The following is a 24678-nucleotide window of genomic DNA, read 5'->3' on the forward strand; positions in this document are numbered from 1 at the left end:
AATCAGGCATAATTGGTACAGGAATCTCCCTTTTTCCTCGCTCTTTCCTGTTCTCTTCCCTACTCCTCCTCTGGTCACAGCTCCCCAGAATCAAGATGCAGGGGCCCCAAAACCGGCCCCCCGAACCCGGTTTCCTCCCTGCTTTTCGCTGTGTGCAGTGGGATGTTCATGAGTATCCACTGGTGCCAGTCATTATTAAAGTCTGGGGGCAAAAGCATAAAGCGGAGAATGCCACTAATTCTTGGGACAAATTGGCCAGGGTTTCAGGCATTAGTAAGGGAAATGTTTGTGGATGGGTCCTGCAGTAGCTAGGCACAGTGTTGGCATGGACCTCGTCGGGCCATTAGAAAGGTGTACACAAGGATATCACTTTGTTTTAGTCCTGGTGGATTGTGCAATGCGATATCCGGAAACAGTGCCTCTGCACAACATTTCAGCACACAGTGGCTTCTTTACCAAAGGAATTGCAGATCCCTGATGATCCCGGAGAAGGCCCAACTCTCACTGTTGGATTTTAAGATTGAATTTGCCTCCTGCTTATGCAAGGAGAATAAGATCTCTAACAAACAAAGCAACAAAGAGGGCTCCAAAGGTATGTGCCACTATATCCTGTTAGGAGAGACAACACTGACCACTGGCCCTTACAGGGAAATGAGAAGGGAACATGTAAGGTGCTCGGATGCAAAGGCATTGTGAGGACCAAGTACTCAAAGTGTTCCATCTTCCTCTTCCTCTGCAAGTGAGAGGAACTGCTTCTTGGATTTTCACAAGGGGTGAAACGGGATGAAATAAGGAAAAGCATGGAGGGTTAGAATGAAAGATATGATTTAGATTGAAATGTAGGATATGAAAACATCCACAGTAGAAATATAAATTGGTTATACTTGAATGTTTTTAGAATTGTGACAAAATTCAGTGTCTTTCTGGGTGGATATACCTATGCTATTATCATATTATAAATACCATACATTGTGATTAACAATTGAAAGCACACTAATTTTGCTGTTATAATATTAAGTCATGAAATTCATTAAATAATATGAAGAAATGCATAATCTTTTGCCTGTAAAAGGTGTGTTTTCTAAGAAAAACAAGACATTGTGATACTTTCCACCATTGCACATTGTTGCCATATGGCAACAATTTACAAAGTAGCCCCCTAAATTTTTTTCAATTTTTTTTATATATATTTATTTCTTGAATTAATTCAAGTAATAAACATCCATAAAATCTTTTTTATGTAAATATAATAATTCATGCAGTAGAGGTTTAAACCAATTTGCACCAGTCTTTACCATCTGCAAACAGATGGCCTGGTGGACAGGTTTAGTTAGACACAAAAAAAAAAACATGATTCGTAAGTTTATTCACAAGGATGCGTGAAATTGGGATAACTCGTTCGAGCCCCTGTTATTTGCAGTACAAGAGGTCCCGCAAGCCTTCATGGGGTTTTCCCCATTCTAATTATTGTACCCAGTCTCATGGATGTCATAAAGTACCACACTGAGACTCCTACAGGTGTGGTTGTATGCATCCACCTATACTGGTTACCTGAACACCTGAAAAATGTGGTTCAGGATAAACTCAAGGCTATGCTCAACATGGGAATAATCAAGGATTCCTACAGTGGTGGAGAAGCCCAGTGGTCTTGATGCTCAAGACCAAAGGGTCAGTCTGTTTTTGTGTGGACTTTAGAAAAGTCAACACTGTGTCTAAATTTGCTGCACACCTGATTCCTCACATTGTTGAACTGAATTAGGCATGGCTCGCTTTTATTCAACACTGGACTTAACCAAGGGATATTGGCAGATTCCTTTGACTCCAATATCTCATGAAAAAATGGCTTTTTCCACTCTGTTTGGATGACACCAATTTACCACCCTTCCCTTTGGGTTGTTTGGAGCCCTAGCAACAGTTTAACATCTCATGGACAGAATACTCTGTCCACACAATGCATTTGCTTATTTAGATAACAATCATTTATAGTAATGATTGGCAGTGGTATTTACAACATCTGAAGGCTGTCCTGAGATCCTTGAGACTGGTGGGACTCACAGCAAACCCAAAGAAGTGTGCAATTGGATGGCTGGAAATATAGTATCTGGGCTTCCACTTGGGTCATGGACAGGTGTGTACCCAAAAATTATAAGACAGCAGCAATTGCAGCCTGCTCAAGACCCAAGACCAAAAAGGGGGTGAGGCAGTTCCTGTGGCTGGCTATTATCAGTGGTTTGTACATAATTTTTCAGACATCACCAACCTGCTGACTGACCACACTAAAAGGGGAGCTTCAGATCTGGTCCAGTGGGCGGAGCCATGCAAGCTGGCTTTCTGCCAGGTAAAAGCAGTTTTGTGTGGGGGCCCGCTGTTGCATTCTCCTGACTTTTCTCTCCCTTTTGTTCTGCAGACTGATGTGTCGATCAGAGGTCTGGGAGCCATTTTGTCCCAGGTGGTGGAGGTGAAAGAATGATTGCATTGCTAATGCTAAACCTAATTTAAAACAAGTTTCTAATTACAAGATTGAATCATGTAAAGTGATCATGCAACAATTCACAGTTCACCTAGTACAGGTACAATAACTATAGTTCTGTGTTTAAATTAATATGGCTAAAATGTGTGTGGTAAAATAGTGCAGTGCTAATGTGGTTGTTGCAAAATGCTAGTAACCTGGGTTTGATCCTCAGCTCAGGTGATAGTGTGGATTCAATTAGCTTTTTTTTCGGTGTAGAAAGTCAATTAGTGTGTATACATGTAAATATGAATGTCCTTCCTTAAAGTAACATTGAATGAATTCTATTTTCTACTTTCTTGCCAATGGAAACTTTTGTTCTTTTCTCAGATTTAAAGTTTCACTACTGAGTGGTCTACTCTTTGGTAATGCTTAGATGATCTATAACAAATGTATTGTAGCATATTCTATGTAAACACAAACATAATAATAAGCAATAACGAGTTAAATAAATCCAAATCCTATCTAACAAAGAAACAGCACAATGCATGCTACAGTATGGTGCGATAAATAGAAAAGATGAGTGACCACCCCCACATCTTTATCCCCACCAATTTTCAAAACAAAGTGATGTCCTAAGCAAATAAATTACTGGTCATTTTTCAATACAAATAAGTTTTATTAAATAAAATTTGCAAAGAGTATAGAGTAATTATAGTAATTATATTTGTTTAGTCAAGCCTTTTGTGAATAGTTTTCTTAGGTACAGGGGCAGGTCTGGAGGGTTTCACGGGCATAGAGTGTTGTGGTGAACTGGGATGTTTGGATGCTGTTGCCCCCCCACTCTCACGCGGTCACTCAGGTTTGTCGACGGTGGAGTGGCTGCTTTATGTCCCAGGGTGCCCTCATGTCTGTGTTAGCTTCTGACTCTCCCTTTTAGTCATGCTGTCATAGCTAGTCTTGCCGGAGTCCCTGCTTGCACTCTGCATGCAAAGTACATCATGCTTAACCATTAGAGGACAAAAGCTCACCTAACAATCTCTTCCTTTCTCTCCATCTTTCTCTCTCCCTCACTCTCTGTCGAGCTACACATGCTACTTCTGAGATGCCAGTGATGCCAGTGATCCTGACCCCTTCTGCTCCTCCTCGCTGCCTGGCCCATCCTGATGCCCTACTTCTGGTTGGAGTTCTCATTGGTTGAGTTCACTCGCTGCTGCTGGGGGTGGCCCCATATGGACTGCCTGAAGAACTGTTTGGATTGCTGGGGATGGCGCCACCTGGGGACTGTGGAGATGGCTTGGGGATCACATATGGGGAGCTGTACTGTAATGGCTTGGGACTGCGATTGCTGTTGTGGCTTTGGGGCTGCGGTTGCCACAAGTAGCTTCGTACTCAGAACTCCATCAGTGGACAGTGGATAGATTTTAACCAGCCGGACTTCTTGCAAAAACTGTGATGAATTTATTGGTTGCACAATTGCACTATTTGTCCATATAGTACACAATAATAGAAGGGATTTATTTATAATCGCATTATCCGTTGCACCCAGATGAGGATGGGTTCCCTTTTGAGCCTGGTTCCTCTCAAGGTTTCTTCCTCATATCATCTCGGGGAGTTTTTCCTTGCCGCCGTCGCCACTGGCTTGCTCATTAGGGATAAATTCACAGTGATAAATTCAGATATTTACAATATATTTTTGTGAATCCTTTTATTTCTGTAAAGCTGCTTTGTGACAATGTCCATTGTTAAAAGTGCTAAACAAATAAAATTGAATTGAATTAATTTGTATCAGAATTATTTTAATCCAATGATTTTAGCAGTAATTGCAGTATGTTTGTTCCATGCATTTAAATGATGGACCGAAGTCATCTGTTTTGGAGAACCTGGATAAGTCAATCTCTTTTCACCTTCCATTCACAGGGTGTAAGGTGGAATTTCTGACCAACCGCGTTTTGCCAGTTTCACTTGCCCCAATTGGGGGCTTTATTTCCCCACAATTGCAACTTTAATTCTTCCAGTTGTGAGTTTAGGCTGCATCTCACAACTGTGACCATATGTATTTTTTATCACTTACGTGACTTATTAATAATATAAGTCACATTTTTCATCATTGTGTCCATCTTTGCAACAGACATCGTAGAGGTCTGTTCACACATGTCATGCTGTATCCGAAATCACTCACTAATTTACTATTCCCTATATAGTTGGTGTCACAGTATTTTTATGATCTATGTTTGGCATGCGTGTTCAACTGTTGATAAATATAGATATACTCATTACTGTACCACTCAGTTTTATTATGTTCCAGTTTTATCTAATAAATACAAAAATACAGCAAAATGGTTATGCCAATGAAAAAGTTTATATTTATTGGAAAGTGGTCAGAAATGTACAGTATTTTCATTTTATGGCATTATACTTTAGACTATGTATGCTACATTCCAGTGTTTCCACCCTGATGCTCAACCACGGCTGGAAGAACTTTAAACAGTCTATTTATGTACTTGTTGCAAGTCGTTACTGTAAATTCCTCGAACCAGAATTTAATTATGGCAGCAATTAAGTCAGACTTTGTAGTTGGTTTTGTTTGTTCTGAATATAGTCTTTCAGAACATGCCACACCATCTCAATGGGATTCATATCAGGGGATTCTGGTGGAGTCTTCACCCACTTTGTACTCTCTACAGCAATAACTCTGCTTGCTGAAAGTTCCACTCAAGAAATACACCACCATCTGAGTTCCATTGGTGTACACGCTACATTGAGCACCATCAGAGGACATTACAAAGAGTGAACATCACACATACGTAATCCTCACAATATAAACAAGTTACCCACTTCATACAGTATGATACTATATGAATTGATCATGCTCACTTTATATAATTCAGTCTTGTAATTAGAAACTTGTTTAAATTAAGTTTATCATAAGCAATGAAATCACATTTTAATGAGAAACATAATATTTTTATTTAAACCATATGTAATATTTTTTCTTAAATCTAACTGACCACACATTCCATTTTTTTCAGTGTACTGTGTGTTGAGCTACAGTATGTTGTTCCATGCACCACCTGGTGGATATTGTGTGAAGCACAACAAATGAATTTAAATTCTAAGAAGTGTACCCGCAGGGTGCCGCCTGATCACACGTGACAAATTGGGTGCAACCACATGAAAAAACGCTCATTCTTAAAGGCCACATCTGTAGCCATTGATGCTGTGTATTCCTCCAGGTCTGTAGTGTGGTCAAAACAGTCCTCAAGTGCTGAGATGGCTCCCTCAGACCAGGTTCTCACCTGTTTCAGAACCGGTTTGGCATGTTTCAAAAGTGGTCTGTACGCTGGGATTAGCATAACAGAGATGTGGTCTGAGCAGCCAATGTGGGGTTGGGGTGCAGCCTTGTAAGCACCACAAATGTTGGTGTACACAAGGTCTAGCTTGTTTGTTCCATAGGTCGTGAAATCAACATGCTGGTAGAATTTTGGCAGCACCAATTTCAGGTTTGCATGGTTGAAGTCCCTGGTAACAATGAAAAATCCATTGGAGTGCGCTGTTTGTAGGTTGCTGATAGCCCCATAGAGTTCATTTAGCACATCCCCTGCATTAGCATGAGGTTGAATGTACACCACAATTGGAGCATGGTGCTGAACTCCCTGGATAGGTAGTATGGCTGGCACATACAGTCATGAACTCCACCAGTGATGAACAGTAGCTTGAGACCACTACAACATTCATGCACCATTGATTATTTCTGTAGTACAGACCACCCCCACGAGTCTTACCAGACAGTGCTGCTATCCTGTTATGCAATGTGCAGTTAGCCCGGCTAGCTGAATGGCTACGTCTGGAATGCTGTTGTTTAGCCATGTTTCCGTAAAAACAAAAACACAGCAGTCCCCGAGTTCATGCTGGGTAGTAAACTGTAGTCTGAAGAAGTCTAATTTATTATTGAAGAAGTGAACATTGGAGAGGGGAGTAGATGGTAGAGCCAGGCAGGTAGGGTTAGCCTTTATCCTAGCACGGATACCCGCTCGCTCTCCATGCTTCCGCTTCCTCGCACAGCATTTCTGGGGCCCTCTACTCCAGCTAGGGGCATCAGGCAAAACCAAGGTCCTGGGGACTAGCTCCTCCTGCAGTCCATTGTTTATTTCTCCTGAGCTTTGTTTTCCAATATTCAGCAAATTTAGCAATGATAGACATGTTCACCAGTTCTGATGCACATCCCTGGTAAAAGTTTCTTAATTAGTATGGACTACATAGCACCATATTTTTGGACCCAAAGTGGCCTCTGTCTGCTACCGCACCGCCATCTTGGACAGATGTCCACATTGAATTGTATCTGGATTAACAGTGACGTGTGTGAGGACTAACGATGAACTGTGTGTGGACTAAATGTGAACTGAGTGTGGACTAACGGTAAAGTGTGTGTGGATTACACAGTCCACACACACTGTGTAAAAGTGAAAGCAAACTTCAGAAAAAGCTCTAACATATTGTTAAATTTTCTATTTTTGGGGGCTGAAGTCAATCAGTATACCAACGATCCATCGTTACTTGTATACCAAGATATTTCACACTATGATATTAAATGGTCTAACTGGAGAGAGAGCCATTTATAGATGAATAGAAGGATCACAACGGTGATTAATTAGCAGTTAATGTACTACATATTTAGCATAGTAAAATATTAACTACAACACATTTCTGCAGCATGGACATCACTAAAATTTTGTTTTCAGCCCTGGTATTTAATATATTACTTATTTATGAACCTTATTGTAAAGTGTTAGCAATACAGTTACCAATCAAGAAATGTAACCTATTTAAAGTTATTATTATCTTGTATTGCAATAACAAACCCTCCCAGTCCCTACACATGTTTAATTATCATAAAGATGTCTCCTCCTTGTCATTTGTCCCCTATCTACTGCCTTTTTCTTTTACTGCCAGTCTGAACTTCCCTTTTGTTTCATTGTACTTTTACTACATGCTTTTTTAAAGAAAGTAACAAGATTTCATTCAAATGAATTTTGATATACATGTATGTCTGTGAAATAAAAATCAAGGTGATTAAAATGAATGTAATAAATTGAATAATTTTGATTAAGTCAAATATGATATGATTAAACCTGTACAGATGTTTTTTCCCACCTTTATTTTTTTGTCAAAGAGTGTTTATTGCATCGACCCCTCATCATGAGCACCCGAATGTTAGTGGTAGTTCTGTTTCACCCCTCCTAACCACGAGGGGCAGTGTGATGAACATCTGGATATTCTCTTGTGCACATATACCAAGACATCACTGTGGTGCCTTTTTCTTGTCCTCCTGCCAAATAGCATCCATTGATCTACCCATTTGACTGCACCAGTTCTAATGGATTGGAGCTGCCTTCATGCAACCGGAACTAACAGAACTAAGGTACTCCCTCTATTGCCTAACAGTGACTCTGACGCCCCTAAAAAACACTCCTGATAGCCAGAGGTCTTGGCCCCCCCGGTAGTGCTCCTTGAGATGCACAAGGACGGCATGCCCATCGCCACCTCTGGAATATATTTTTAACCAGCAAACTGAACTCTTTCCATTTGCTGCCAGAGCCAACTTTGAGAAGTGAGCAAATGGAAAGGGTTCAGTATAGTGCAACTAGACACAACTGGCAAGTGTCAAACCAGCCATAACAGGAGCTCCATATTGAGATCCTTGGCTAATATGTCAAGCGATGATGGTCTGGACCGTATGTCCAATGATGGGGTCCACTGTCCCAGTATCCAGTGCATGGCCACATGCCACCCTGAAGCTACAGGTGCTTAAAACTGAGGCCCTGGGGCCCCAAAAAGCGAGTGAGTCTGGCCCTATATGGCACCAGTCCACCCACCTCCACCCACAATGGAAAAACTGCACAGAGCACAGTGACAACACTGACTTTGAGGTCTTGGCATACGTGCACACACTTTAGAGACTATCCAGGTGTTAAACACCACCCCTGGCAGGTATCTGGGGTTCATAGAACCCCAGGCTCCTCAGATCCAAAATGGTTCTGTGAAAATACAGATTTAATGTAGTAAGATGATCATGTAGAAGCTTGAATATTTGCTACTAAATATCCATGTGTGAAATTCTTAAAGTTATTATATTTACTTCTAAATATCCATTTGTGAAAGCTATTATATTTACTTTTCTGACCCATAAATGACACATGGTGTACTACGACTAAGTAAGTAAGTAAGACTTAGTGAGAGGGAAAACCCACCTTTGGTAACTCATAGCACTGATTTAAAGTCTCCATCAGCCCTGTGTACTGTGACTTCAGGGGACTGTGAGCCTTGCATTCTTGCTGCTGCTCCTAAAACACAGCCATGAAGCAAAGGGATTCATACTTGAGTGCTTAATTTTCAGATCTGCGGTAGGCCACATCCATTTAATATATTTTTTTTCTCAATCCAGCATCTTAAATTAGAAAAATTATTTTTATTTAATTCAAGTACATATAGCCTGTGGTGTGACTCATCATGCAGCATGAACATCACAAATTCTCTCATTATTTCTAAAGGAGCTGCTTACTGCAAGGATTTCCTCACTTACCGTCATTATCTTGCCATATATTCTACGTGTCTCATGGATCTCTTCTTTCAGCTGCACTGAGGCTCACAGTGTGTTCACCTGGGACATCAGGTCAGACATCACCTGAGCACTGGACTCTGTCAGAAGCCAGTATATCTCCTCAGCTTCAGCCACAGAGACCTGGAAATTCAACAACCAAAGTTTGTTGGTTTTATTTACTTCTATGCACATTCATACACACTTAAGAGGACTTAACTGATCACTCATCAGAACAGCTTAAAATGTTTTGTGCACAAGGACGAAGGACCACCAAAATATGACTAAACAAGAATCAACACAAAGATGGCACATAATGTGTAAGTAACATTTCTGTATGACAAATAGGAAGGAAGGTAATGAAGAAAAAATATTTCAGAGTTGTTGTTACCTTGACCCTGCTTGGATTGATTCCAAAATCCAATCAGTTCATCTGCTGGGCTTCCTGAAGGACAACCTGAAAACACAATGTCTCCAACATCTAGTGGAGATGGCATTAAAAAAACTTACCTTTAGTGACACCTCATTATGTGTTTCCTTCCTCTGATTGTAGTGTGACTTCAGGATACTGTGAGCCTCCCACTCTTGCTCACACTCCTACAAACACAGCCAGTGAGCAGAAGAGGTTTAAACTTTAGTACTAAAAGGGGCACTTCAGTGAACAAGGACTGACTTCAAAGAAAAATGAATTTTGATCAAGTAGGACTTGGAACCACATTGACTCATGTGACTTTTTGTTGCACCTCAAATAAATATTGCCATAGCAGTACTATAGCATTCATTGCTTAGGAAGAGGAAAAGCTTACCATTAGTAACTCATCCTGCTGTTTTTATTGGTTCTTTGTATCTTTACTGCATGAGCTCTATCTCACGTTTCTAAAACACAGCCATGGAGAAAATAAGAAGATTCAGGATGATGACCCTCTGTGAGTGCAGCTGTCCCTTCACAGTAGATCTACTTTATTTCCATAAGTGGTAATTTCAAAACAATAACTAAGAGACAGATTTATTTCAGCTTTTATTTACTATAACAGATTTTCAGTGGGTCATATTTTTGTTTCCACTTTGTTAGTATTTGGTGGCATTGCCTTTTAATTGCTTGAACTTGAATCAAATGCTTAGGGTAGCCTTCTACCTACTTATGGAAATAAAATAGATGCCCTAACTCACTTAACAAAGGAAATGTATGGTAACATGAAATGTGTGGAATTGTAAAAAAAAAATTGAGTTGAAATGTCTTTAGGCTAGGTGAATGTAAACTTTTGGCCTCAACTTTAGAACAGGATAAGACACTAAATCACCCCATGTTTCAGTTCTATTGACCAGACTGTCACGCGATTGTCAGCTGGTGAATCCTCCAGCACTGCGCCCACTTCCATTGATTGTGGTCCCCTTTGAAAAAAATTGGTTATTGGTGTTGGCTTTTTGGGCCAATGATCATTAGAATGGTATGTATCAGGGCATCAATTTGTGTTAGTTCTAGTGGATTACGCAATGCGATATCCAGAAGCAGTGCCTCTGTGCAACATCTTAGCATGTAGTGCTGTCTTTAGAGTAATCTCCTTTGCTGAAAGACTGAAAGAGTTACTGACTGATCAAGGCACTGTGACATATAAGGTACTTATATTTCACTTATACTACATGAATTATTGGGGATTGTATTGATTCTTATCAGTGTTTAATATCTGCAAACAGATGTATTAATCAAATGCTTAAAATATGATTTTTAAGTTTTGTCCCTGAAAACACCCAGACTTAGGATAAGTGGCTCACAGTATTAGATGTCTTGCAAGCCTCCACATTGTTCCCCCTGTTTGAACACTGTTAAAGGAACAGTGTAATGCAAGGATTTTCTCACTTACCAGCCTAATTTGCTCATGTTTCTGGTCATGGCGGGCTTCCATTATGAGTTCTTTTATGTGTAGTACCATTTCATTATTCATGCTTATTGAATTCTGATATTGTTCCTCAGCTTCAGCCAAAGAGACTTGCAAGTTCAACGAGCAAAGCTTGTTGACTTTATTTATTTCTAGATTCACACTGAGACATTTTTGAGGACTCATCAGAACAGCCTGAAATGTTTTGTGTTACATGAGAAGTGTGTGTTAAAGTTTGCTTCACCTCTTTGTGTTTTAAAGTTCCCTTCATTTGATCGTAGTGGGACTTCATCTCACTGTGAGCCTGCCGCTTTTCCTCATACTCCCTAAACAGAAGAGCAGAAGAGATTTAAAAATTTGTGCTTAATTTTCATATCTACTATAAGCCTCTTCGGCTTCACTTTTTTAAAATGTGTATTAAACAGATGCTGTGATGTAATTAAACCTGAAATAATTGGTTTTATGTGTTCAACTTTATTGTCATTGTCAGAGCATGAGTACAGAGACAATGAAATGCAGTTAGCATCCAACTAGTAGTGCAAACAGCAAATAAGTTAAAAGAGATAAATAAGATTATGGTGCAATAAGTTGAGATATATACAGGTAGAGGTATACAGTATACAGGAAGAGGGAAACAGCATGATGCATGCAATATAATACAGTGGATTACATTAATTGCAGATGTGCGAACAGCAATAATGTGCAAATAACAGTCTGATATAAATAACTGTAGTAATGACAGATAATTGCAGTAAAGTGCAAGTTCTTGCAAATAATTGCAGATAATAGCAGTAATGTACAATATAGTGTAGTATGGTGTCTAATGCTAATGTTAATTATTAGGTGGAAGCTGGCAGTTAATGCTTAGAAGCTGAGTTCAGCATTAGTACAACTGAAGGGAAAAAGCTGTTCATGAGTCTTTTTGTGTGACAATGCAGACTCCTGTAGCTTTTTCCTGATGGGAGACAGACAGACAGTCCATGGTGGGGATGGGAGGTGTCCTTGATAATACCTCTCACTCTCCGCAAACAAAGCTTTTGATAAATGTCTGAAATGTTGGGCAACTGTGTTCCAGTGATGTCTTGGGCAGTTTTCACTACCCTCTGTAGTGCCGTCTGGTCAGACACTGTGCAGTTGTTGTACCATACTGTGATGCAGTTTGTAAGGATGCTTTCAAAGGTACAGCGATAAAATAAAGATAGGGGTGTTTGTAGCTCTTTTTGTAGGCTTTATTTACTTCTACACACATATTCAGTCACTTTTGACTCATGACTCATCAGAAGAGCCTAAAAAGATGTGAAAAAAATGTCCCTAAGGCGTTTAAAATATTAGTGCTAAATGGGCTGCTTAATGAAGATGGAATAACTTTAAAGTACTGTGAATTTTGGTCAAATAGAAGCTAAGGACAGAGTCCTGAGAATAAGGAGACAATGGTGTCAAAACTTGTTGGAAATCATGACAGAAATCAGCAAAATGAACACCACTATACAAGTGGGAGTGGAGAGACTCATTAGCTGTCTAACGGACTGTGGACCTTGTTGTTTATTTGTTAGCTAGCTGTTCAGTTTTTGCTAGTCTTTCTGTGGAATTCAGAGTGGAATTGCCACTTTTGGGTTTTACTGGTTTCAGATGTTGATGAATTAGTTTCATCAACAGGGAGTATGGAGTTTAAATGCCATACTTCACAGATGGGGCAGTTTATGAAGGCATTAAAGCAGGGGTTACAATTCACTGGGACAGAAAACTGACTCTTAATAAGGTTACCTATCCATTTTGATATGCAGTATGGCAAATAATTTTGTTAGGTTTGTGACTTGGAATTGCAGTGGGTGCTGATGTGCAATGAAAAGGAAAACACTTGACACATTTGAAGCGTAAGAGGGCTGATGTGGCTTCACTGATGTGGTTTCAGTGGGGGAAGTAATTAAACTTAAGAAAGATTGGATGAGATATTTTTTACACTATTCTCATCTAAACATAGAGAGTGATCACACTCATGAATAAAAAGGTTAACTTTAGACTGAGATCAAGGATGGCATGGACAGAATTATACATACTGAGGTATGTATCCATGTAATGAAATTAGTTTAGATTTAAAGTTAAACCAAATATTTTCCTTGATGTACATAAGATCTTGGGACAATTATAGCAGCAGGGGATTTTAATCAAGCATTAGACGCTTCTCTTGACAAAAGCAATTATAAAGAAACATTAATGCCTAGAGATAGAACCACAATCCAAATGATCCATATGTTAAATTAGGTGTTGTGGTTGACAGATATTTGCAGACTGATAAATCTGAGCAGAAGAGAATAAACTTTCTTTTCTAATAGTCATAAATCATACTTGAGACAGAGTAATAGACTGTAAAATTGGTACACTAGTTCTGTCAGGGAACGCACCAGTGCAGCTCATTGTAGAATTAAACTCAGATCAGGTATGCAAAGGTAGATAGAAAATGAAAATAGCAGTTTTAAAAGAGGAGTGGTTTTGCATGTCTTATAACTTACTAAGAAAGGGGGGAAAAAACTGTTCAACGCCTTTCGCAACAGTTAAAGGAAAAACAAGAACGCCACCAATTAAGTCATACCAGGGAACAGTTTACTCATCTAAGAAACTAAAGATTTTCCTACAGTTTTATCAAGATTTATATCGCTCATCCTCTAATGCCACTTTTACATGGCATTTACAAATACAAATATTTTAAAAATATAGCCCTGATTGGGCCCCTGAAAATGGAAGTACTTTGCTTAAAATGGCTGTAATTCCTAAATTGTAAATGCCATATTTTTGTGGAACCTCTTAAAATAAAGCTGAAAGTCTACACTTCAATCTCATCTTGATTGTTTTATTTCAAATCCATTGTGGTGGTGTATAAAGGCAAAATCACAAAAACGCCATCATTGTCCAAATACTTCTGGACCTAACCGTGTATATAAATATATATATATATATATAAATATTATTCAGAAAGTGTTTGGAACGTGGCTGTGGGGATTTGTCTTATATACTTGTCATGACACTTTTGAGGCAGTCATACAGTGAGTGTCAGCTCCCACTGGAGAGTTATTTCAGATTAATGTCTCAGTTGGCTTACCTGCCATTTTATTAGAGAAAAGAAGAATGCTCTTTTGCTGTATTTTTGAATGATAACTCGTGTACTCCAATGTCAAAATGAGGATTCATGCATGAATGTTGGCAGGTCTGTAAATGTTTTTAAAAAAAAAAAACATAATGAAGGCTGCTGGGATTTGCTGCAATAACAGACACAAGTGTGGTAGTCAGAGTCTCCAGAAGAACTGTGACAAATTCTTCAAGGTGTTCAGAGAAACTTACCAGCTAATTTCTTCATAGAACTGCACAAACTTTTCCTGAGACTACTAATTGTTAAAATAAAAAAAAATAAAAGGGCTGTCACACTAAATATTTACTTTTTTTTATTACTTTATTTAAAAAAAATTTTTTTTTGTACTGTTTACTGCCTTTTATAGTATTTTCTTTGCTGCTTATGGAGAAACTGTATTATTTTGAAGGCATCTTTACTTTACAGCATTTCCTTGCATGTGTCTAAGTTTGTTCCTCAGTACTGTATAACACATTATAGATAGTAATGTGACATGATAGATATTTATGTCAACAGGCGTGTCAGTCTCAATGTCTCAGAGCTTTGTCGGTCACTATACTGCCCTGGCATGGAACACACGGTGCCACCTTATTTAAAAAGCGAAAATTTAAAGGGTGAAAATTACAATCCTAAATAAACTTGCTTGGCTTTACCAAGGAGGCAAAAAGGAGGGGGCAAAAACAAAAACAGTCCAGTGCAGACCTCTACCATGTATAAATATGTATCTGCAATGACAGACAAACGACAAACAACTTCACAAAGTTTTCTTTTTCCTCAGGGATCACGGTGACTTTAATAAAATGTCCCATATACAATCATGATCAGCAACTGTAGTCTCTGTCTTTATTTTTCGTCTGGTACATTACTGTAGGTGAGAGAACCCAGCTGCACTCTTGTGTTATGTTTCTTTGGAGTACGCCCGGCTTTGAATACGCAGCACCATGCGGCGAGCGTAAAAGTCCTGGTATTCAGCTGGCAGCTCATCCAGAGCTCCCAGCGCCCGCTCCAGGGCCTGAAGGGCCCGCGTCGCTGCCACCGGGTCCTTGTTCCCGTACGGGTCCTTCTTATCGTAGCTGTCCAGGGGCAGGTGGCGCCAGAACACATTGACGCCAATGCCGAACTGAAGAGCCAATGTATTGTGAAACCAAAGGGCTGGAAAATATTTACACGTAGTTTAATATCTTTTCATTTATTTTTATTTTGTGAATCTGAAAAACAACCATGAGGGAGTGTGAGAATTTGCAGTGGTGCCGAGTTAGGGCAAATGAGATACTGCAGATCCCTGAGCTAAGCTTTTTTTTTTTTTCCTAATGGTTTTATGGTGGCTAAAGAACATCTTACCTGGGATGAAGAGCAGGTCGCCTGGTTCTAAAATACACTCATATCGACATGCTTTCACAAAATTTGGATATCGTTCCAAATCTGGAGAATCGACATCCAAAACTTCAGACTTATCACCTGATCAAAGAGAATAAAATGGCATGGCATCATGTTATTGACATCTTATAGAAGGTTTAAAGATTAGTAATGTAATACGGAATGGACCCTCACCTGACAGATACAGGTGTAAGGCATCTTGGGGGCTGTAGAGAACGACACGCTTTCTCCCAGTCACCTGAGCCAGCAGGTTGTCCATTACCTGGTTGAGAGACCATAATTAAATGAATTAAAAGTCTGAATCTTATGACCTTTCATTTTCCCCCTAGATTCAGCCTTGCATAAACTAAAGTTTGTTTATTCATAAACCATATCTAAAAACAACTGATGTCCAAAATGAAGATTTCGGTCAACGGAAAACACAGAAGAAACTTAAAAGACTAAAAGTCAAAATTGAGGGCAAACTTGAGAAAGTACTACAGATGATAGGCAGACATCATACATCATAAAAGCTTGGACAATGATTCATAAATAATCACACAGTAAATAGTGAATAAGATGAGCTCCAAGAAACAGGAATCTCATGCGCAATCAGAAGCTGCTTAATTATGACTTTTTTTTTTTTTCAATGACAGAACCCAGGGCAAACATATATATATGGAAAAGAGAATAGAAAAGAGAATAGAACTTAAAATGGAGCCTTGGGGGACAACACACATAATGGAAGGACAGAGAGGACAGAGAATGGCTACCAATACTGATAGAAAATATTCTGTCTTTAAGACACGATGAAAGCCAACTATTTCCCCAATCCCAGGCTCCAGTGAACAGTAAGCTATTAAACACCTTTAAAAGAGTGATTTCAGTGCCATGGACTCTAAATCCAGACTGACACAAATACAGTGTTTTCACTCAGGAAAGATAGCAGGTGTGATAACCTTTCAAGAATTAAAATAATAAAAATTGTGGAGACGCATTGGATTCTGAGAATTGCTGATTATGTTTTGGCTTTTTGACTGGTTGGTTACTGGATATACACACACCAGATAATTTAATGGAGATACTTTTCTGCTCACCACATGTGTAAAGAGTGGTTATTTGAGTTGCTGTACCCTTCTTGTCGTCTAAAACCAGTCTGGCTGTTCTCGTCTGACCTCTCTCATTGACAAGGCATTTTCTGCCCACAGAACTGCTGCTCACTGGATGTTTTTGGTTTCTGCACCTTTCTGTGTAAACTCTAGACACTGTTGTGTGTGAAAATCCCAGTCTGGTCTGGCACCAACAACCACGCCACGGTCACTGAGATCACGTTTTTCCCCATTCTGATGTTTAAACATTAACTGAAGCTTTTGACCTGTATCTGTATGATTTTATGCATTGTGTTTCTGCCTGATTGCATGAAGGTGTTCCTATTAAAGTGGCTGGTGAGCGTATAATGAGATCACTCCCTCGTTATAACATGAATAGAACCAAGAAAAAAACAACCAATTTGTTTACTGTGTCTTCTGTAGGCTAACCACATAAAACGGACGAAGCTTTGCCTATGTGCTTACACAAGGGCTGTTACTCAGCCCACACACTATCATCGTAACGGCACCATGGATGTGTTTTTGTTTTATGTGCCATTAGACAATTTCCATCCGAGATCAATAAAAACCCTGACTCACACAGGGTGAAAATCACATGTAACTAGTGGAACATACGCCAACACAAAGCCTACAGAGTAGCGGAGTGACAGGGCTAGAACAGCACATAATCTACTACAACACGTGGAATGCATTTAGAATGAGTCTCAATCTGAGCTTTTAATGCTTGATCAACAGTACCAACTGGACAACAGTGCTCAAAACTGGATACCTGGTTACCCAACTAGTAATTATTTCAAACAGTATGGTTATGAGATTCTCCTCACGTCGTAGTGTGTCCATAGCTGCAAGCCAGGTGAGCTGATGCGGAAAACACTGGAGAAAAATCGTTCAGGCTCAAAAAACGGAGGTATATGGAAGTCTTGTGCCAGGTCAGGGAACTGCTTCTTCAGGTCAGCAGGCTCCTTAAATGGAGTGATGAGAATTAGTGAAAATGCTACTAGAGAGATTAAAATAAAGTCTTTATAAAAGCTATAAATGATACTATGCATTTCTTATAGAAATCACCATCTATGACAAGTCATATTCATATTTAACAATGTTGTCGAAGTGTTTGAAATGATATACGCATTTCATTTATAATAATAAAAAAAGGCGACTGTACCTTACGAGCGTCCTCTCCGAGCGATCTTAAGTAGTAACTCTCATCCTGTTGAAATATGTTGTGGCGGTTCAGAACAAGAAACCAGGATTCATTCTAATCTAATTACAATCCCAAATCTTTAAAGATGCACAGCATGTTTTAATAGCTGTAACTGATTGCAGTTCCTCAGAGAACATTAAAACACACAGTCAACAACTTAGTGTTATAACTCTACAAATATTCACTGAATGTTTGAAATAAAGGCCTAAAATACAGGAAACCTATCTGTGGCTCTCCCATTTGGTTAATTTTTCTTTTTTTTCCAAAATTCAAAGACATGCTCATTCTTTCTTTAGGATTTCTCCCAGAATAATTTTTTATTACTATATTAGACACTACATTATATTATTATTATTATATTATACTACATGATTATTATCTTGAGACTAATAAAAGAAGTGCACAGTTTGGAGCATGGCCCTGGTTACCTTACTAATGAAGAACTCTTCATGCTCTGCTTCTGCTGCAGCTCTCTGGACAAACTTGTCAAACGGTAATGTCCTGAGACATAAATAAATAAATAAACATTTAAAATGATCCAAAAGTTACACATTTCCATACACATTCACTCATTCATCAAGCTTCAGTATACACTTCATCCTGGTCAGAGTCATGATAGATCCCGGGAACACTCAGCGTGAGGTAGGAACACTCAGCGTGAGGTAGGAACACTCAGCGTGAGGTAGGAACACACCCTGGACCACCTACCGGTATGTGTTTTGGGAGGTTGGAACTCGGAGAACCCAAAAGAAACCAGGAACCCTGGAGCTGTGAGGTGGCAATCCTACCCGCTGCACAACCAGTTATATAAATGTATATATGTTATCACTAAACATACCTGTATATGAAATTTTTATGCAGAAAGTCCATCTGAGGAACAGACGACACATGAACTTTGACCTCCCGGTCACCTCCCTTTGCTGCCAGGTAATCCACGGTCCATTTTTCCAGGCATGGTCCTAAAGGCACTCCCTTGAGCACCGCCGGTTTTCTCTGTGAAAGGAGAAAAATCTGATTAGTCACTATGCTGGAGAACACAAACAACCACTGTTTTTATAGTTGATACAGACATTAAGGATTTTAAATATATTATACAGGGTGGACGTGGTGGTGCAGCGGGTAGTAGAGAGTCGCTGGTTTGATCCTGAGCTCGGGTTACTGTCTGTGTTTAGTTTCACATGTTCCCCCTGTGGGGGGCACGGTGGCTTAGTGATTAGCACGTTTGCCTCGGTTTGGGGCTTCAGTTCCCGCCTCTACCCTGAGTGCGTGGAGTTTGCATGTTTCTTCCTCAGTCCAAAGACATGCACTGAAGGCTGACTGGCATCTCCAAATTGTCTGTAGTGTGTGAGTGTGTGTGAGTGTGCCCTGCCATGGTTTGGCACCCCCTCCAGGGTGTCCCCCACCTTCGGCTTCGGATCGGCTCCAGGCTCCCTGCGACCCTGTGTAGGATAAGCAGTACAGAAAATGGACGGATGGATAGATGGATGTTCTCCCTGTGTTCACGTGGGTTTCCTCCGGGTTCTCCCATGCCAGTCGGTGGACCGGCTAAGATAAACTGTCCCTAGGTGTGAATCAGTCTGTGCATGGTTCTGTGTGATGAACTGTATATCCCTGCCTCGCTCTCAGTGTTCTCGTGGATACGTGTAATGATTCAATCTAATGTCAACATAAATTTAATACAACCGAGAAAAGTGCTGCTAATATTATATCTATCTGTTTAGTTGTCTATCTATCTATCTATCTATCTGTCTACCATTCTGTGTATTCTGTATATTCATCTGTGGGTTTAGAATTTAAAATATTATGCATCTACTGGTTTGAACAGTCAGAATATGTATTGAAAATAAATCTCTTCTGGGACTATGAGGAGGTTTGTGTGTATGTGTAAGTTTATGTTTATGTGTGTGTGTGTGTGTGTGTGTGTATTTATTTATGTGTTTGTGTGTGTGTGTGTAAACCTCCTGCAGGAAGTCCTCATGCTGCACTCTGTGACTATTAACGACTTCCATTCATAAAACAAATCTAAATATCTTTATATTTATTTTACCAGAGGGTAGATCTCCTTTCTGAAAAGCTCCTTGTCCACATCAGTGAAGACGGACACTGCGACTCTCCCCTGACATTCCATACAGAAATACACAGAAATCTACCTCTTCACTCCTTCACCTCTTCTTTCACGCTTTCTTTAGCTTGGCTCAATCCCAAACAGACACGTAGTGCACTATGTAGGGTGTAGCTTCCGCCATTTTCATACCCTTAATAGTGCACTCATATAGAGAACATGTAGCTACTTGGGACTCGGCCTTTGTGTATTTTGGTGCGTTGCTTACATCTTCCCCAGAAACAGAATTATACACTTAAACACATGCGCTTTTCACACTTAGCACGTGTTCATACTTCATAAATAAATATAAAAAAAATAGTACACAAACATAACAGTGCCTGTTTAACTCATGAAAACACTCACAACTTTTAAATAAACCATAGGAACCGTAGTAGTCGGACTCGGCGGCGGGGGGGCTGCTAGGCGATGGGAACAGAAACATGGCGCTGCCCTTACTCAGATGGAGCTGTAGAAGGCCTGCTGCGGGTCTGAGCGCTTATCTAAGATTTAACAAACTAATCGAAACACGAAATGAGTGCGTTGTTAAAAAGCAGGCCTCGTTAGCGTGTGTTGTGTCCGGAGTCCGGTTCTGCAGTTCGGACAGAGAGGGACGCAGAGAGACGCGGAAGGTTGTTGTGGTCGGCATCCCGAACCCGTTCATCTGGTTCCGGACCAAATTCTGCTTCTTCCTCATTCGCGCTTACTTCGACAAAGACTTCAGCATCGAGGAGTTCACTGAAGGAGCCAAACAGGTGAGCTGGGCTTAATGCTTGTGTCACGTGTTGAAAGAGAGTCCTGTAGGAAGCTCATCAGTGCACTCAGTGTACATCCAGCTCCAGAGCAGAGACCAGGCCTGCTGTGGTGAGGGGAAACAGCTCAGTACTCAGGAAGGCCAGTGGGGGAATGTGGGCTCTCTAACAGCTTCATGCTTCGTAAAGAATAACACTCACTCAACATAATACACTTATACAATACAAATAGCTTATTATATTACTTCAGCATCACTTTTATCACGTTACTTCATGTTTATGCTGCAGTGATGTTGACTTTTTGGTTCTGATTGGTTAGAGGGTGTTGATTAATTTTCTATAACAGCATCTTTACAAGCTGCAAAACAAATCACAGGTTCACACCAATCAGCCATAACATTAAAACCACTGACAGGTGAAGTGAATAAGATTGATTTATCTCGTTACAATGACACCTGTCTAGGGGTGGGATATGTTAGGCAGTCAGTTCTCGAAGTTGATGTGTGTGATGCTCTGGGCAATGTTCTGCTGGGAAACGTTGGGTCCTGGCATTCATGTGGATGTTACACGTACCACCTACCTAAACATCGTAGCAGACCAAGTACACCCCTTCATGGCAACAGTATTCCCTAATGGCAGTGGCCTATTTCAGCAGGATAATGTGCCTGCCACATTGCAAAAATCTTTCAGGAAAGGTTTGAGGAACATGATGAAGACTTCAAGGTGGTGACTTGGCCTCCAGATTCCCCAGATTGAGCATCTGTGGAATGTGCTGAACAAACAAGCCTGATCCATGGGGGCCTCAACTCGCTACTTACAGGGCTTAAAGGATCTGCTGCTAACGTCTTGGGGTCAGATGCCACAGCACACCTTCAGAGGTCTTGTGGAGTCCATGACTCAACGGGTCACAGCTGTAGCACACGGAGGGCCTACACAATATTAGGCAGGTGGTTTTAATGTTATGGCTGATCGGTTTATATTAATATGCATTAATCTAATATGTGTGAAAGAGTCGTTCTCTGTCGTCTGTTCCAGGGAAGGAGGCGTGGCCTCCCAGTCCTTAAAGCCAACATCTTAATTTGAGACTACTTGCACGATACTGAACTACATGTTCTGTCGAAATAGCTCTAAATCACCATGTATTGAATTTTTCGCTTCTTCAAATGTATCAGGTGCAGTGTTGTGCAGTGTATTGGTTTGTGACATACACATATCTGTTCATTCTTTTTTTTTCCCAATCATAGGCATTTGCACATGTATCACGACTGCTGTCTCAGAGTCAGTTTGAAGAACTCGAAGGTCTCGTCGCTAAAGATGTAAGTACATGAAAGAAAAACACCAGTTATGGTCAGTTTGAAAGTGATTTGATTCCTTTTAACCTCTTTGAAGTGAGTCAGGCAAATCATTTCTCAAGCACAAGGCTGGCAGGTGGAAGATTTTTCCCATCTGCACACAGGCTGCTTACAGTCACAGCTTCCTGATCACGCTAATTCAGTTCTGTATTTAATGCGTCTGTTTGAATGACTCAGATCAGTTAAGTGAGTTGTGATGGTCATGAGTATTGAGAATGCAGCCAGTGTTTGTGTTGGTGTGTGTGTGTAATCTCAGTGACTCTCTATACTGTAGGTAATTGGGAAACTGGAGGAGAAATGTGCTGATCTCCCGTTGAGCTATAAAAGAGCACTTTCAGCTGACCCAGATGACATCATGTACACGACGCCAGCAGATGTGGGTTTCTGCTATGAGAATGATGGTGAGGGATGAACCTTTTAACAGCTATTATTTGTTTGGTTCTCTAAAAATAGGATCCTCTAACCTCTTTTGGAAGATGAACCAGATTAGGGTGGTGGCCAATGAAAGAAAACTGGTACTTTGTTGCGTGTAAGCATGTAATGGGGCAAAAAGTTTGTCTAATTTACCATTTATTCATTCATTCTTGTTTCATTCGATCAAAGTGAACCGAACAGAACTTCTATCTGCTTAGAGAACTCAGCATGTGTCTTCTTTTGTCTCATTGTCAGGGAGGAAGTTTGTCAGTATTTTGATGCGCTTCTGGTACTTAACCAGTGCCCGGCTGCCAGAGGACACAATGGAGGGAGCGCGCATCTTCCAGGTGGTCATTGGTAAAAACGGGGAGAAACCCGAGAGCAAGAGGCTGCTCACAGCCAATTACGAGTAAGTCCTTAAATACTGAGAGCGAGAGTCAGGGCATTTGCTGTATTAGAAATATAGATGTAAGGATTCTGTGATAATTAAAGATATCAAAATGTCAAAAACACTACTTAGATTAATTCAAAGAAGAAAGACGAAGAAAAGAAGTTTCCTGCTACATAATGTTTATATATTTGATTAGAAAGGATTGTGAAACAGCAACATTTATAGACTGATTTCATTCTGTACTCTCTCTGGTTCCTCTGCGTCTCTACAGGAAACCTCTCCCAATGAATTTTTGTGTGTGTGTGTGTGTGTGTGTGTGTGTGTGTGTGTGTGTGTGTGTGTGTGTGTGTGTGTGTGTGTGTGTGTGAGAGAGAGAGAGTATCTGGTCAGCAATTAAAATTTAAGCCCCTGTTAATCCAGCTAATCTAACAGGTTGATGATGATATTTTATTACCAATCAGACAAGAAGTTGCTGAAGGAATTGTGTCCCATAACCTTCTCAGAGGAAATATTAAAATGTACAATTCTCTATAAATACTATAAATTTCTGAAGCATTGCAAAAGTGTAACATTTTGCAGTCCGTTATAATGAATATGAATTGTTCAGTTTGGTTAATAAGCTGTATAGTTTGTGTTAGCTTAGAAACACTGAAGTGTTGTTATACAATGAAGTTCTAAGCAGGTTATTTGACTTTATTTTGCAGATTTCAGAGGGAGTTTACCCAAGGAGTGACACCAGACTGGACCATCACTAGAATAGAGCACTCAAAGCTGCTTGATTAAAATGCTGAACTCTCTGTTTAATGGGATCTGAATTTAATATCATACTGTACTGTGAATGAGCCACATTTACTGTCTGGAAAGTAAAACTTGACATGTGGACAACATTCACACTCACTAATTCATTCTGTGAGAATGATCCTGTAGAATGAAGATGTAAATTAGCAAATCTATAAAAGTCCTCATGTCATTTTGGACCTGTGCAAATCTGGTAGAATATTCACAAGACGTTCCACGTTGAGATAGAGTTTTAAGTTAAATTTTAGTTCCTGTAAGTCTTTATGTTATTATCTCGTGTTGATGTTTGATATTGCATCTGAAATTTGTTGTTCAAATATAACACTTAAAATATTTGTCAGTATAGTGCAGATAGTAATTTGATACGGAATTACACTTGTTTGCTGCATCTCTGAAATGAATTTGTACCTTTTCTACTGACAGATGGGTAAATTCAATAAAGCAGCCAAGAAATCTTGTACACACATTAAGACTTAATGTCAGAGTTTATCTGATAAATTCAGGAATCTGGGAAAGATACACTATATGGCTATAGGTTTGTGGACACCTGACCATCACACCCATACGTGGTTCTTCCCCAAAGAAAGTCTGAAGCACACAATTGTATAGAATGTCTCTGTGTGCTGTAGCTTTACAGTTTCCCTTCACTGGAACTAAGAGGCCCAAACCTGTTCCAGCATGACAATGCCCCTGTGCACAAAGCGAGCTCCATGAAGACATGGTGTGTGAAGGTTGGAGTGGAAGAACTCGAGTGTCCTGCACAGAGCCCTGACCTCAACCCCACTGAACACCTTTGGGATGAACTGGAACACCGACTGAACCCCAGACCTCCTCACCAACATCAGCGCCTGATCTCACTAATGCTCTTGTAGCTGAATGATCACAAATCCCCACAGCCACGCTCCAACATCTAGTGGAAAGCCTTCCCAGAAGAGTGGAATTTAAGAGTTAAAACTCTTGGATTCCTTATGTGTTCATTGATCTTCAGTTAAATGCCGATGTTTCTGGAGGAAAGAGTTCCTCTATTTTAGAATTATTAAACTGAAAATGTAGAAAATTATTGGAGGGACTTAAATGTCTTAAATGTAATGCCGTTTAAAAGGTTCTAATCTAATAACGAAAGAAGAAGCACTTTATGAATTCCCACATTTCATTT

At 40.0% G+C, this 24678-nt stretch overlaps 2 protein-coding genes across 2 annotated transcripts; one reads left to right on the forward strand and one right to left on the reverse strand.

Annotated features, from left to right (window-relative positions):
* Nucleotides 1-14384: 14384 nt before the first annotated feature.
* On the reverse strand, nt 14385-20033 carry tyw5 (tRNA-yW synthesizing protein 5). Its single transcript, XM_026942700.3, has 8 exons — nt 19762-20033; nt 18553-18707; nt 18143-18215; nt 17676-17720; nt 17338-17475; nt 15600-15687; nt 15390-15506; nt 14385-15200 (listed from the first exon to the last, which is right to left on the reverse strand). The coding sequence occupies exons 1-8, from the start codon at nt 19840-19842 to the stop codon at nt 14947-14949; spliced, it is 951 nt and encodes a 316-aa protein (XP_026798501.1). The 5' UTR covers nt 19843-20033; the 3' UTR covers nt 14385-14946.
* A 188-nt stretch (nt 20034-20221) lies between these two features.
* Nucleotides 20222-23988, forward strand: maip1 (matrix AAA peptidase interacting protein 1). Its single transcript, XM_026941876.3, has 5 exons — nt 20222-20570; nt 21812-21883; nt 22194-22320; nt 22589-22742; nt 23429-23988. Exons 1-5 carry the CDS (start codon nt 20259-20261, stop codon nt 23505-23507), a joined length of 744 nt encoding a protein of 247 aa, XP_026797677.1. The 5' UTR covers nt 20222-20258; the 3' UTR covers nt 23508-23988.
* The last annotated feature ends 690 nt before the right edge of the window (nt 23989-24678 follow it).

This window comes from Pangasianodon hypophthalmus, chromosome 5 (genome assembly GCF_027358585.1).
Source record: "Pangasianodon hypophthalmus isolate fPanHyp1 chromosome 5, fPanHyp1.pri, whole genome shotgun sequence".
Lineage (NCBI taxonomy): Eukaryota > Metazoa > Chordata > Actinopteri > Siluriformes > Pangasiidae > Pangasianodon > Pangasianodon hypophthalmus.

Bases quoted from the DNA above. Each gene is read 5' to 3' on its own strand.
- tyw5 (XM_026942700.3), bottom strand. From the start codon at position 19,842: ATGGAATGTCAGGGGAGAGTCGCAGTGTCCGTCTTCACTGATGTGGAC. The intron at 18,708-19,761 runs GTAAAATAAATA...CTCCTTTCACAG, and splicing joins GAAAGGAGATCTACCCTCTG to AGAAAACCGGCGGTGCTCAA. The intron at 17,721-18,142 runs GTAACCAGGGCC...ATATTTCAACAG, and splicing joins AAGAGTTCTTCATTAGTAAG to GATGAGAGTTACTACTTAAG.
- maip1 (XM_026941876.3), top strand. From the start codon at position 20,259: ATGGCGCTGCCCTTACTCAGATGGAGCTGTAGAAGGCCTGCTGCGGGT. The intron at 22,321-22,588 runs GTGAGGGATGAA...TCTCATTGTCAG, and splicing joins TTTCTGCTATGAGAATGATG to GGAGGAAGTTTGTCAGTATT. The intron at 22,743-23,428 runs GTAAGTCCTTAA...TTTATTTTGCAG, and splicing joins CTGCTCACAGCCAATTACGA to ATTTCAGAGGGAGTTTACCC.